We start from the raw sequence: 15602 nt of genomic DNA on the forward strand, positions 1-15602 counted from the left end.
AATTTAATAGGTGATGTGAATACATTCCTAACTAGTAACAGGAAGTGCATCAGGTATTAGATACTTGGCTAAGCTCTCATGGATACAAAAATGAATGAGAACAAATTTCTTTGACAAAGAAATACTGAAGAAACCCTCTGGTTAAATCACTATAGTTAAATTATAATTGTGTGCCAGAAATAATGAGGTTATCATGTGAGGATCAAAAACATAGTAAGCAAAAACTGAAATAAAACCTAAGGTAAGAAGGAGTCAGGATATTATCTGAATAGTGTCACAACTACCAAGACCCAGAAATTAGTGCCACAGGTTTGTTTAGGCAGGAAGAGAATAATACCTGGTTGCTAAAACCTGCATCTTCTTGCATTTGCAACTCTAGCTTCCTCCACCTATTTTCTTGTGCTAACATCATAATGTACATGATGAAGTTATCTCAAGTAAATCCCTGATCTGCTAAGAGAAAGATTCTTACATGTCAAAACTGCCTGGACAACTTGGAAAGATGTCTCAGTACCAGTTGGTGATGGGAGACCATAACAAATGATGTCTTCCTACCAAAGAAATCATAGAGAACCCTCAGACTTGATCAGCCATTGTAGTCATCACCATCATGATCTTTACTAAAAAGGTACTTATTAAGCAACTAACTGAGCATGCCTTTCTATTAATAAAGCAAATATGAAATTAAAAGGGGTAGTTTCTTCCCAAGAGACAACTCAATCATAAGTAACATTAAAGATAACTTGAAATTTATCATGATTTTAAGAGATTATATATCACTGTTTTTTAACTTCTTTCAGTCTCCATTTTGTCTGTATAATTGCCCTCTTACCTATACCTCTTGCACTTAACATGGCATCTGACATCTAACAGGTGTTCATAAATTGCTTTGATAAGTATATTAATTTGATTAATAATTTCATTTGACCTTATACTATTGACTATAATGCTTACATGGACATACAATCATTTAATTCATTTACTCATCTCATTTCCAGCATGGTAGTTCTTTTTTTAACTTAATTTCTGTTTAGTTAGGTTTTTTTTTGGTGACACTGGAATTTGAACTCAGGGACTTAAGCTTGCTAAGCAGGTGCTCTACCAGTTGAGCCACTCTACCAAGTCCTCTGTTTAGTTTCTTATTTCATCAAACTATAAACAATTTTTAGTGGAGCTTATTCTATTATCTTTAATAATTATTGTCATGTCCTTATTGAACACCAATTGTTTACCAGCTGTTATAACTTTTCACTTCATTAGAAGTTGAATCCTTTCTGGTATTTAATAAGGATTATATATGTTATTTAATCCAAGTTTCTGTCTTCTCATTTTACTCTTTATTATACATCAAAAGCAAAATTTATCTTCAAGTGTCTAAGAAGAGTGATAAGCAGAAATGATTATATATCCCCACTGAGCAACAGGCTCTCAAATATTGTGATGCTAATATAAATTAGTGTATTAGCAATGAGAGCAATTTGGAAGTGTCTATCAAAATTTCAACACACACACAAACTTTGATCCAGAAATTCCAGATATAGAAATTTGTTCTACTCTCATAGTTATGGTTGTAAAATTATCTAAGATAGAATGATCCACACAAGCACAATGGGAAACATTCTACAATTGAAGATAGGTTAAGTAAATCCAGAAAGATGTAGCAGTAAAAAAAAAAAAAACATGAGGAAGATCTTCATAACCTAATTTGGAATGATCTCCAAAATTTGTCATCAAGCAGAAAAAATAAAACTGCAGAACAGAACATAAATTGTATTTTATGAGTGTTTTTGAAGTAGTGGTAGAGTATAATATTATTTGAGTATAGAAAATGTCTTTGAAAGGTGCCTAAGAAATCAATAGTGTAGATTTCCTCTGAAGATGTAAACGGAGTAGTTAGGGAGGGACCAGAAAGAGAATTTGGCAGTGTATTCTTATGTATTTTTAATTATGTAGCCTATTTCAACCAAAATAGTAAAAAAATTTAAAATAATAAACATGGCACATTCCCTGTTCTTAAAATGTACACTTTCAAATATCATGTTATCAAGTATTTTGATTAATTAACTCATTAGGGGTTTATTGTTTTGTTTTTCATTTGGGGTTTTTTTGGGGATGGTTGTTGTTTGTTTGGTTGCTATGGGGATTTGAACCCAGGGCCTTGCAAATCCTAGGCAAGCACTCCATCACTGAGCTACATCCCTAGTCCAGTTAACTAGTCTTTATAGTTCCTTTGTAATAAAAAAAAAAAAGAAAGGAAAAATCTACCTTGTGAATTATTTGTATGAATATGATTCTCTTAAGTTACAATAGAAAGGAACAAAAAAGTACTTCTTGTCTATCAAAAGGCTCTTAGAGTCAAGCAGGTAGACTTCCTTTTGAGGTGGACAAAAATCTCTAAAACTTTTCATTTACAACATCCCCCCACAAAATTAGTTGGTAATACATACACCTATTAAAGAACTTATATCATTATTCTTCACTTAGAGAATTGCATAGATGCAAAATTTAAATGGCAGTGTTATTCTGTGGTTTCAAAAAGAAATAGATATGTAGAGACCTAGCTATCCTGCCTAACCGCATATAGGCTTATTTTATGAATCTTTGTAGAGCAATAGCTGTTCTTGTGCTGTGAAGTACAAAATTTACTTAAGTATTTGTATGAATTAAACTAATTTGGGAAAATAATTATTATCCTCAATAATTGCTAGGAATCTTTTCTTCATTAAGCTATCTTTTATACAACTAATACACTAATATAGGTCTTAACCTGGAAATAAAATGTTTGGAATGAATGAAAGTAACAATGTCTTAATCTATCAACTTTACCTTTTCTTTTTTATTGCTTAATGGAATATTTCCAGACAGACTCCTAAATCAGCAAAAGCCACATTCCTATCCTGCTCAATGTTCCCACTTTTAACCCCATAAATATCAACAATGTATATAGGTAAACACTATTAGTTGCTGGAAACATTTGCAAAGTTTGTCTGATAATAAATGTAATGTGAAAGTTACTTTACTAATACGAGATAACAATCCTATACTAGATCTTTTTCACACAGTGTCTCACTTAATTCTCACATAAAATTGGGAGTTCTCATTTGACAAACTCTTGTTTAACAAATGAGGAAATGTACAATGTTAAATAACTTCTACCTATGTGCGTATACCTACAATAGAAACATTATCTATGCATAAACATTTATATAACATATATGTATTTATTCCTACATATCATTATGAGATATGTTTTGACATGACCCTGTGTTCGATACTCAAAAATGTAACATAACTTGAAGAGAACAAATAGCAAAGGTGTAATTCAGAGCCAATATGAAGAAAACTTGCAAAAATGACTGTTGAAATTTAATCCTAAGGCTTCTCTGCCCTTTGGAGTATGTAATGTACGAAATCATTCATGGAATTCAAGCAAATTCAGAATCTATTTGGAGAAGACAGTCAAATAAAATGAACCATTGTGTATAGTGTCTGTAGAGTACAAAAAGCCTTTGACTGAATGGAAATAGCAGTGTTGGAAGCTCTGAGTAAGAAAGGAATTAAAGAAAGATATATTGGTACCATGGAATACATTTTTTTTATAATTCTAACTTATAAAAAAAAAAGTTAGTTCATTTTTGGTGGTGTTGTTAGAACCTGAACAGCATTACATCTTTCCAGATGCCTAGAGAAAATATCTAGAAGCCGGGAGAGAAGCTTTATATCAATAACATCATTTTACAAGGTAGAATTATGCACAGAGTTATTATGATGGGAGGATGTTTTATGTTATGCCATTATAAATTTAAGATGCACAAAGCAATGACACATTTGTTATACCTTCCATCTGTGGTACTTGCTTCACAAGTTTCAGTTGTACCTATTTATTATGTTATTATTTACATTCAAATGAAATCTTAGGAAACATAAAAATAAGATGTTCTCTGTCCTGACTCACTTGCTGTGCTGGGTATAGTAGAAGACTGTTCTACTTCCTTCAAAGAGAGTAACTCTAAGATATTGCATACTAGTTAGTCTATGACATTATTTACTTGACTTGAGCTTCTCAAATGGTTTCCAAAGACATACAATATGAAGTATGTAGAATAACTAGATGCCATAGCATAACAAAAGATGCCTTTGGCTATTAACAAACAAAAATGGTTTTCTTTTCCTTTTTAAAAAAGTTTTAGTATCTTAGAAAATTTCTGATTGTTTTCTTACTTCAGGAAGGCCACATAAAAATGGGTTTTATAGGTCAGCTGGCAGAAGCACCCATTCTGTATGCAGATCCAATTCCTCTGAAAGTAACCATTTTCAAACATAAGACTCCTAGAAGTTTCCTGGGGATTGCTATGATAAATTATAAGGAATAATCTCTGTGATTTGGAAATATAAAAATTCATATTTGAAACTACTTTCTTTCTCTTTGACAGATACCATGGTCATAGACCATTGGCTTGGCTTGCACTGAAATTTTTCTTGTGATGGTTTCAAATGGTCTCTAAGTATTGGAACAATGAAATGTTTCTGCTCTAGAAGTTGAGCTTAGAAAAAAGAATGAATAAGAAAATGGTAATCATTGCTTGCCACCTAGAGAATATTCTGCATGTTGGTAGAGCAGAGAATTTTAAATAATTATGGTGAGTCTGAATAGGCAGCAGTCTTGAACTCCAGCTTCAAATCCTTTCTCTGGACATATATAATTATTTTTATTCACCTGGAATCGTACACACAGCTTTATCTACTGCTTCCTGTATTTCACACATGTGGAATAGCCCTTGTGTTGAGGAGATGCTTAGATATGATCCAGAAACGTGAAATTGACCTCTGCTCAAAGTCTTTCTCATTGGCAGCTTTGGCTAGCACAGTAGGTAGCTTACACAACATAAACACATTTCCTCACAGCTCTGAAAGCTGGAAGTCTAAGCTCAGAATAGTAGCATGCTGTCTTCTAAACCTTCCTTCTGTGGCTTTTAGAGGGCCAGTTCTTCCATTGTCTTCTCATGGTCTTCTGAGTATATCCCAATTGCTAACACTAAGGACAGCAGTCACATTGGATTGGGAGCCATGTTACCTTATTTTACCTTAATTACCTCTTTAAAGGCCTTATCTCCAAATAGTCACATTCTAAAGTACTGGGGATTAAGACTTAAATATATGAATTTGTGGGTTTGGTGGGGGGCGGGGTACCTAATGCAGCCCATAATAGGTATCATACACATTTTGAGAGCAACATGTTTGTTCCTTAAGTTTGTTCCTGCTCATCCTCAAGGTGAGTAGAATATAATTTTAGAGAACAGAAATAAGATGTAAAATGTTGAGAGATTTATCAATACTCACGTTAGTAATGTGATTTTTAGTCTTTTCCTTTGAGGACTATAAGACAGACTCAACAGCTGTAGCTTTAAAAGCACAAAGCACAGGACTGGTATCCAATTTCTGTTCAATCTATGTTTGTTTAATAAAAATTAAGTAAACAAAGAAATTAACTAGCCAAATGGACTAGTTTTCTAAGAAAATGTCCTCAGTGAAGCCTAGTGTCACATTCAAGGTGTCATAGAAGGAATTTTAGCTAGGACTGCATAGAAACATGTTATTTTGGCACAGGGTTTATATCACCAGGTTTGAGAATTTGGAACCTCTCTAATCCACTAGAAATCAAATTGAACTGTCACTTTAAGAAGTCAGCACAACAGGAAAGGTTGAATGGGTAGAATGATTCAACCAATTTCCTTTTGATCCACTCCTTTAAACACTAAACTAAACATCAGCTATATCCTTATAGATAAACAGTGCCCTTTTATCCACTTTAATATCTAATCTTCCAATTTGATTTTATGGCCAAATACATTTTTTTTTTTTTGGATCGATAGCCTCTCTGGCATCTGTCATTCTTGATGTGACTTTCATGTACCCAGCAGGCCTTTCAGATAAGAGTCCCAAATGGTCATCTGCACAGGGAGCAGATACCACATCCTTTATGAGTCTCACAATGTAATGGGTTCTTGTCACTGCACTAATGAAATCACAGCTATTCTCTCCATATTCTGGGAAAGTTGCGGTGTCTTTTGCTCTTTTTGGTTATTGTAACAGAAAAATAAAATTTGGAAAGAGGCTTTAAAAGTGTCATGGAAAACATTACAAGGTTAAAAAAAAAAGCACTTGTTTTTCGATGTACAAGAAGAACTACCTCTTTACTCTTGTGTTTGTATTCTATTCTGAATAGTTTGAATTATCCATAGCACATTCCAACCAACACTAGGTTAAAACAATTGGTGTCTAGTTAAGATTGTACCTCATATTGCAACTTCCAGTCATACCCATCTATAGAATAAGTTTTAACAGGAAATTGGTAATTAAAGTCTTAAGTGATATTTAAATGCTCCTTTTCCCTTTGAAACTACTATTGACATTCTATGGCTATCAAAGATCCATCTTTCAACTCTACTTTGCAAATAAAAAATTGTTCCTAAATTTTCTTAGGAGAAATAGTCATTTTTTTCTATCAAATATAATTTTTGCTTATATAGATAAGTTTTCACCTAAAAAAATAAAATTCACTAAGGACCCTTCTAGTAAGGGCATTTCAAACCAGCCTTGTATGGATAAAACATTTAGATATCTGTGTGAGTGGGTGTGACCTCATAAAAGTCACATAGCATTTGGATTCTGGAGCTTAACCTATCTTCAATTCTGCTTACGTGCTTTTAAGCCAAAAGTCATGACCAAAGTGAAATTAAGATAGCTTAATTAGAAGGCTAAGAGAATCCAGGACAGCTTATGAATCTAAAGATTATGAGATATCTTGATTCAACCAGACTTTTTCCCGGTATTAAACTCTAGTGTGTAACATTTCTGTTGATCCAATGTAACAAATTGCATCACACCGAGATAAGTTCTCTAAAACAACTAGAATGGTTTACAACATTTGCTCTCTGTTTCCAACACCTTTGTCACTTTCCCCACTGTAGTGCTATCTTGGGTATGTTTATTTCTTTATGCTTTCTAAATGTTTTCAGATATGTTTACCCATTTGAAACCAACAGCTATCCTTCTAACTATCTTCATTTCACAAATAAATTAATAGATTTACAATGATTAAATGGTAAATTCAGGTGTGGAAGGAATGTTTTCTATAATCTGTTTTTCATTCTATCATATTTCCTCTGCACCTCATCACCACATAACAATTTGCTCCTCCTCTGCCCCCTACCTGATGCAGCTTCTTTTTCTTACCAATTTGTTTTATAGCCATTCATATAAGAATCTAAACCTTGTATAAATGAGTAATTACTGAAGATTGGAATCAGTTTACAGGTAAGTACACAATCTAGGATAAAACATTTAGGAATAAAATGTAAAAATCCCCCTCTTTGAAGTAAAAATCAATCTACTACCACTTGCAATTATTGCTTATTTGCCTTTTTCCCTTCTTCTTCTGCCAGCCAAGATGATGTCTGAATAGAGTTGTTTCAAACATAGTAGAGACAACTGGCTCCATATTCTGGTTTCATCATTTGTCAGTCATAGGAAAGTTACTTAATCTGCCCACACCTGATTTTCCCTATCTGTGAAATGGATGTTATGATAACAATCACACATATCTCGCTATCTTCCTGAATCAATTAAATTAGATAATAAATACAAAACACATAGCATAGTCCCCAGTATGTTTACACACCACATAATTGTCTGTGAGTAAAACACTAATTACTCTAAATATGGTCATATGAACTTTGTTATGCAAAAGGTTTTGATTTCATCAATAATTAATAATGACTAACTATTAAGCTCAAATTAAAGATATATCAGTTTGTGTTTATCTAATTTTCTGGATCCTTGCCCACCTAAGGTAAACTTCATAAACCAGTATTTTTTTTTTTTGCTCAATAAGTTTTTTATTATACTATTATTCTTTTACTGGGAGTTCATTGTGTGTAAAAGTTCTTACAATGTATCATAGTTGAATTCACTCCTCCATAATTTTCCTTTATTCCCTCACCCTCACTACTGGATTGGTCTTAACGGGTCTTATTTTTCCATTTTCTGAAATATTATGTAATCATGAACCAGTATTTACAGAGTAACTTCTATATGCACTTAAAAGTGCTATTATAGTAGTTATCAAACAGGAATAATTTTGCAGCACCAAAAGATATTTGGAAATACCTAGAGACATTTTTCATCATCACCATTGGCAAGTGCTATTGGCATCTAATGAATTGAGGTCAGGGTGCTGTTAAAACATCCCATTAACAAACAACTATCCATCCTCAAATGTCAATAGTGTATCACTGTTGAGAAACCCTGCTTTTTTGGAAAAGGGAAAAGTATAAGATATCATCACTACTAACAGTCTTGTGAGAAAATGCTTATTGGCCAGGTGTGGTGGCAAACACTTACAATCCCAACTACTCAAGAAGTGAAGAGCAGGAAGATCACAGTTTGAGGTTAGTCTGGGCAAAAAGTTAGTGAGACTCCATCTCAATAAACTTCATGTGGTGGAGTGTGCCTATGAGGCCAGCTATGCAGGAGTGGTCTGAGCTGTACCCAGGCAAAAAACATGAGACTCTATCCAAAAAAATACTAAAGAATAAAAGGGCTGGAGGCATGGCTCAAGTGATAGAGTGCCTGTCTAGCAAGTATGAGGCCTTGCGTTCAAAGCACAGATCACCAAAACAAAATGCAAATGTATTTGTAGTGATGCCTGCTACCACTGGGATAGGGTTGTGCTTAGATCTTCTGGAAGAATGGTTGGTTTCATGAGAATATTATTTGACATAACTGTAAGTTTAGATGAACCACAGTGGCCTTGGAAAATATGCCTAAATACCCTTTGAGCTATAAGGGATACTGAACATGAAAAACTTGTTATAAAACTAGCTATCATATTCCAAAAGACTCATTCCATATTCTGTGTTTAAGATACCTGTTGGAAGCTACAAAGTATTATTTTTTTCTTTAAATGAAGATTACATAGGTATCTATGGCAGAAATGTTGGTTTCAGTGACACAAATTGACATTGATATTATAGCACTTTAAGTGGACATAGCAAGTGGCATTCACTAGTAAACTTTGTTGTATATGCATTGAAATATTCCATTTTCACATTCACTATGAGGAGAGCACTAATATTAATGACGTTTTCTTTGGCTAAGCAATTATTTGTTGCTGCTGTTGTTGGTTTCTTGCTCAAGATAAAATCATTCTTTTTTCCCTCCTACATGAACATTTTCCTCTAGCAGTCTCCAACCTATTCATCCAAATGGTACTTTGTGTTGGACTTTTCTGATAAATTTTTGGTAGCAATAGTTATGTGTGTATGATTGTGTGTGTGTGTGTGGTGTTTAGGTTTCTGCTTAAAGTTCACTGCCAAAGCTACAGTACTTATACATTTCCTAAATGTGTTTTAAGCAATAAGTTGTACAACATTTTTAGAACATGTGTTAAGCTATTTCTCTAAGAATGAAGCTCTTAACAAAACATAAGCACTCTGCATGAGATCTTAGCAGCAAAGTGCTTAAAAGATAAAGTAAGAATTGGTACCATGGGAAGAACACCAGCTGTAGAGCACACAGGTCCATTATGAGAAGTATGGTAGTGGGTAGGGAGAAAATGATTTAATCAGGAGTAAAACCAATTTTATTATAAGGGCATGCAGGGGGTGTGGCACCATAGTGAGAGGGACATTTCAAAATATCTGACAGATTTCAACAATGTGAAAACCCTGTTCTTTAAAGTGACAGTAAACCCCATCAGGTCTCCCTTTTTGATGCTATTGTTAACAGTTGACTGTTTAAAGCTGGCCTGCTAAGATGCTATTGGCCTATTTCAATAGTGTGTAGCCAAATAAAAGGCTAATTGTTGAAATACAATCAATCAAAAATGATTGCAGTGCAGAAAAAAGGTCTCCTCTGCTGATTTTTGTTGTGGATAATATTATTGTGTTATGATTGAGGAAGGAATGAAGATTGAAAGGAAAGAAGAAAATAGCCCATCTGAAATAAACAGATTCACCTCATTCCTCCCTTTTTTGTAAACATACTATTGAGCAGGAACATCATTTACTAGCCCTAGAAATAGTCCATTAGAAAAAAAAAGATCTGATAGTGATCTGGTCTAATATTTTTAAAGGGATATCAAAACTATCAGCTCATGCAGAGAAACACTACAGTGACAGTTCTCAGCTTTTCTTACATTTTTGGTGCAAAATGCTCCTCAGCATTCATAAACAAACACTGAGCTTGCATGTGTCTCTAAGCCCAAAACATCAGTAAAGACACAAAATTCCACTTGACCAAATACCTGTTAAGTTCTTGCCAGGATTCTTAGCTTTTTAGTTAACCCCCAGGTTGTCTAAAATGATTAGCTTTCATTTACTTAAAGCCCAGAATCCAAAATCTTTTCCATGTTGCACATTTAGAAGACAAATCCTATGGATTAGCAGCAATGCCTTTGTGTCTTGCTTCCTGTAATTCTATGTAAAGATGTCATTTTCAGACACTAATGCATCCATTTCTTGTGTGAGAGAGTGATTCCAGACTTTCATATTGAGGGTGAAAAGGCAGAGGATATAACTGCCCAGCATCCTTTATTTCTACTAAGAACTTCTTTTTGGCATCTACTTTCTTTAGTATTTCAATGTCTCAACTCACTCAGGCTTCCCAAGCTAACATTCCTGTTCTTTCTAGAGAGTTGGTAAGCCTTGTGGTTTGTCTTTAATGTGTGATCATTTTCGATGGCTTTGCATAGCCTATGTAGGCCAACAGGGGTCTGTCTAATATTGTTTCTGGGCACATTTTCCTTACCAAGATGAAAACTGAAAAAAAAGTTATTTCGAAGCAGTAAGAAGGAATTAATATCCTTTCTTGCTCAATATTCTATTCCTTGGTGACTTTATATTCTGGCAAAAAAAGAGGGGGTGTGTTACCCATTATTCCCTTGTACATAGCAAGGCTAACACATGTAAAGCAATAACTCATTTTCTATTGCCATGTTTAGCATATGTCTCCTGTTGGCTCAGCAAGGCCTTTAGGCCGGTCCCTTGAGCCGGCCATCATTGGCAACTCTTAGCCCCTCGGCCTCAAAACCAAATAGCTTTGAATCATGTTGAGCTGTGATGCTAATTTTCATACTGATGCATTATGGGAATAAATGTATCTGACATACTGTGTCAATGGCACTGTCTTTGTGTCTCTTGTTTTTTGTTAGCTGCATTCCTACAGATGGTATTCCATTGAAAATGTTCCCTTCTTACGGAAGAAGGGGGAAAAAAAAAAAAAACATGCACAGCACCAAACCTCTAGGTACAGAAGGCTGTTAACGGTTGCTGATGATAGTAGGCAAACATTAACATAATAATTAGTGTCTTGTAATTGTTTCATTAAAACCAGTTGTTCCATTTCTCCTCGTGTTTTCCCAGAAGAGAAGCTGAATTTGGACGACAGCCAGTGGGAGGACATCCACGTTGTCACTGGAGCACTGAAGATGTTTTTCCGAGAGCTGCCTGAGCCGCTCTTCCCTTACAGCTTCTTTGAGCGGTTTGTGGAGGCGATCAGTAAGTACCCCACAGAAAGAAGCAGTTGATGCAGTAGCCTGACACTGTGGAATTATTAAGAAATAATAAGAATGGTGATAATAATAACCACAGAGAATAATGTTCCCAATGCTCTGTGTCTACCATTTTGGGTTTTGTGGGTTTGATGGCTTGTTTTATTTCTGGCCCTGCAATATTAGCTGAGTTTTAAAGAAATTATTTGGCAAAAAGGTAGAATCCTATTTATGATTACCAAATTTAAGTAAGCTTCCTCAAGAGAAAGTAGCTTCTCATGGAATCTGCCTTAAAAGGGTCACCTTTCGTACTCCCTAGTACCTGCCTTCATACTTTCAGAACTGCAATGAGTTGGAAGACAAAGTGGCTTTAAAAGGAATGTAAGCAAATTAAATATTATGTGTCATTATATATGTGCTAAATCATCAACTGAGGCATCACGTTCTCTTGGCTTGCTCATTCTTTACTCACCAATGCTACCACATAGCTACAGCTTGCTTCTGAGGGACGTGGACTATCAGATGAAGTGATGGCAAGTTTGTTCTAAAGGGTAACTTTATTAAGGGAGTGTAAGTTGTATCACTTACTAAGCAATAGTTACTGTACATTCCATAAAGCTTCCTTTTCCATTTTTTCACATATAAAATATACACACAGTGAGTTTAAAAAATGAATGTGTGAAGGAATGAATGAATTAGTGAAAGTCTTTTCCATATGCCAGAAAACTTCTTCTGTGGATCCTTGGAAAAGCAGGCTACTAGGACATCTCTAAATTTAATATCTTAGTAATATAGTAATATCACATTTACTATAACTGTGACAGCTTAGAAAAAATTTCCTGGCAAGCAAGCTGATCTAAGGAGGAAAGAGAAGGAAAGAAGAAAGAAAGGTAAAATTAAAAAGATTGCAAGCCTGGCAGGAGCTTAATTAAAGTCCCAATAAGAAAAATCTTCAAGAAAAAAATGTTCCGCATAGGAGGTCTGATCTTGTGTGGCTGTGTGTGCATGGTTCCCATTAGTGGAAGTGGAGATTTGGAGGGTCTGTGTTGAGGAATCGCCCCTCAATATTTTATTCTCTTTTTTCTTTCTCAAAAGTCTTCACACTCATTTAAAGCTTTGGCAAAATGAAATCAAAAGGGATAAAGAGGGTTTTCTCCCACAGTCTTTCTCCTGTGGCCTGCTCACAATTTCAGATTTTGTTGTTGCTGTCTCTGTTGTTGTTTAATGTAGTAACAGAATTCTCATTGTGGGTTTGAGGTGAGGCTGGAGTTCTTATCCCTTTTCATGAACTTGACTTTTCATTTCATAAGCACATTCCACTTCTCAAGGAGAGCAATGTTTTATAGTTCCCAAGTTCTCTTAACTTTATTAAAAAGGAGGAATAAAGAAAAATAAATAAGCATGGTTTGAATCAGCTTCCTCTGATGTTCTGTCTTGGCACACACAGGCACTGCAGATCACTCACCATAGTAGAACAGTGTTCTGTTAGGAGATTGTAGGATCTTACATTCAGACACCTATCTCTGCTTGTGTGCATTTAGTGATACAAATGTTACACCATGAAATCCATACCTTCATTGAAGATTATCTTACTGGAAACATACTCATTTTACATGCTGATTTAGGAGCTACATTATAGGCTATCCATCATTTAAGTTTCTTTAATTTACCTGATTCCAAATATATTAGCAAGCTATTCCCTTGGATTAAGAAATACAGAAGCAGAAGCCAGATGCTGGTGTCTCACATTTGTGATCCTTACTACTTGGGAGGCTCAGATTGGAAGGATTCCAGTTTGAGGTCAGCAAAAAGCCCTCATCTCAACCAATAGCTGGGCATAGTGGTATTTACCTGTCTTCCCAAGCTACTCAGGAGACTGAGATCATGAGATCACAGTTCCAGGTCAGCTCCAGCAAAATAATTTGTAAGATCCCATCTCAATTGAAAAAAAAACCAACAACTGGGCATGGTTGTACACACCAAGGCAACCATGGTTGTCATCTCCTGGGCAAAAAGCAAGACCCAGAACATAAAGGGCTAGAGGCATGGCTCAAGTGGTAAAGCCTTACAAGTGCCAAAGCCCTGAGTTCAAACCTCAATACCACCAAAAGAAAGAATACAGAAACAATCCCTCAAACATAGGCATGCTGGCTGGGTCTGGGCCTTCTTGCCCTTCCATGTTCTATACCATAAGAGGGTTGGCATCACCCAGGTGTATTTCACGGGTGCTCTACAGCTTTTGAAGGAGATAAAAGGTAGAGAACAGAGACAAGTCCAGACAGTGGATTAGTTTATCCTTCAACCTTGCCCATCGATCTAAATAGTCAGTTCTTTGTATCAAGTTAATTCTTTACTGGTATAAATACTTAAAGTATTTTTTATTATTTTGTTAGTCATGAGCAAAACACCCTGTCTGTCAATGTCATACTTTTCTTTCACTACCTCTAAGTCCAGTTTATGAAGGTTTAACATTTTTATTTAGCACCTAGTTGGAGATGTGTTACATTTTTGTGGCAAAGTCAAAAAGAAAATAGACCCAAAGGAATTTTACCCCTATTGGAATGCTTTGTATCTGAGGAGGAAATGTTATTTCTGGTACAAGCAATTAATGACCACTTGTAATATTTGAATTACTTTTAATTCTCCTTATATGTTTGAAAGTTATCATTGCATATTCCAAGAAGAGTGAACAGAAGGAATTTACTTTTTAAAATAGTTTTTTGGACCAAAACAAGTATTAACTATCATAAGAACCTGCAATTGCCATGGTGATCCCCAGTCTGATAAGACTCATTGGAGTAACAAAAATCACTAAATTTTGTTTTATATGTCAGAATCCAAGTACTATAGCTATTGATCTGAAATTCTACACTTGGGAGTCAATGCAGTGAGGTCATCTGCAGGTTATTTTGTGGAGACTTAACTCAGTGACTACAAGAACTTAATTCTCTGGAAATGACTTGTGCTGAAGGCATTATTAGTGCTGAAAATGTGAACTTGGTAGAAAAACACAGCTATAGAGTTTTATGATAGGTGGTGCAATCTTGCAATCTTGTGGCTAGAGGCCTGCAGGGGGTCCGGACAGTTCCAGTAGATCTAAATCCTGGAAAAAAGTTTTTCTCTATTCCTATCCTTTTCATTCTGGTAGCTCTTTAGAAACAAAGAAAGAGGCAACAAACAGTGTATTTTCTTTTTTTTAATCTCTGCATTTTCTCCAGGTTCCTGGGAAAGAAACAGAAGAGGAGAAATGGGCATTTCTGATAATTTTCTCATTTAATCCTCAAAATAACCAAGCATGAGATACTGAAGAAGTAGATGTTGTGGAAAATAATTTCAAGTTCATAAAGTTACTCTGAGAATTAAATAACACTTTTCTTATAATACTTGTATTAGGTGCTCAATAAATGATTTTAACAGAAATCAATTTTTAGAGGAGTCCCAGTTCATATAGATCAAAAATTAGACTTCTTTTTATACTCCAGACTCTGAAACACAAATAATTTCCATCTTTTTACTTTTTCTTGAGGAATAACTAACTTTCTATTGCCAAATATCTATTACATCATCCTATGTAAGAACTGTAAGTTTTAAGTATCTCCAATTTCTTCATTTTTTTAAAGCTGATTTTAGAATTAAGTTAAAGGTTAGAAATTTTAGTATTGAAGTTTTATGGTAGCTATAAGGTAGAGCTTTCCAAGTATGTATTTCTTGTATTTATTATAGCATCATGTTTTAAGCATTGCTTTCTCTAGTACGTTTAAGACTTCACTGAACTATTTCTGTAATTAACTGTTCACGTATCCCCTTTTGATATTCATTTAGATATACACAAAGTTATTTTCCTATTTCATAGGAGTATATTTCAACTTTAATTTTATTAGCATTCTTTTTTACAACTTTTTGTTTACATCAACTTATAACATGTAAAAGTAAACAAATCCTACAGAAGAGTTTATTCTGGAAAACAAGTTAGACCCTATCACTTCATATCCCCAAGCCTCGTAAAAGGAATCCTCATTTAACTCTATCAATGTTTGTCTCTTCCAATAAT

General features: G+C 34.7%; 1 protein-coding gene across 3 annotated transcripts in view; it reads left to right on the plus strand.

The window, feature by feature from the left end:
- Arhgap15 (Rho GTPase activating protein 15) overlaps window positions 1–15602 on the plus strand; it is a 586717-nt gene that overhangs the window by 444298 nt on the left and 126817 nt on the right. For all 3 annotated transcript variants that reach the window (XM_074070670.1, XM_074070671.1, XM_074070672.1), the window contains one exon: window positions 11424–11558. In XM_074070670.1, the coding sequence (XP_073926771.1) occupies window positions 11424–11558 (135 nt within the window). The remainder of the gene's footprint in view (window positions 1–11423; window positions 11559–15602) is intronic.

This window comes from Castor canadensis, chromosome 4 (assembly GCF_047511655.1).
Source record: "Castor canadensis chromosome 4, mCasCan1.hap1v2, whole genome shotgun sequence".
NCBI classification, from domain to species: Eukaryota; Metazoa; Chordata; class Mammalia; order Rodentia; family Castoridae; genus Castor; species Castor canadensis.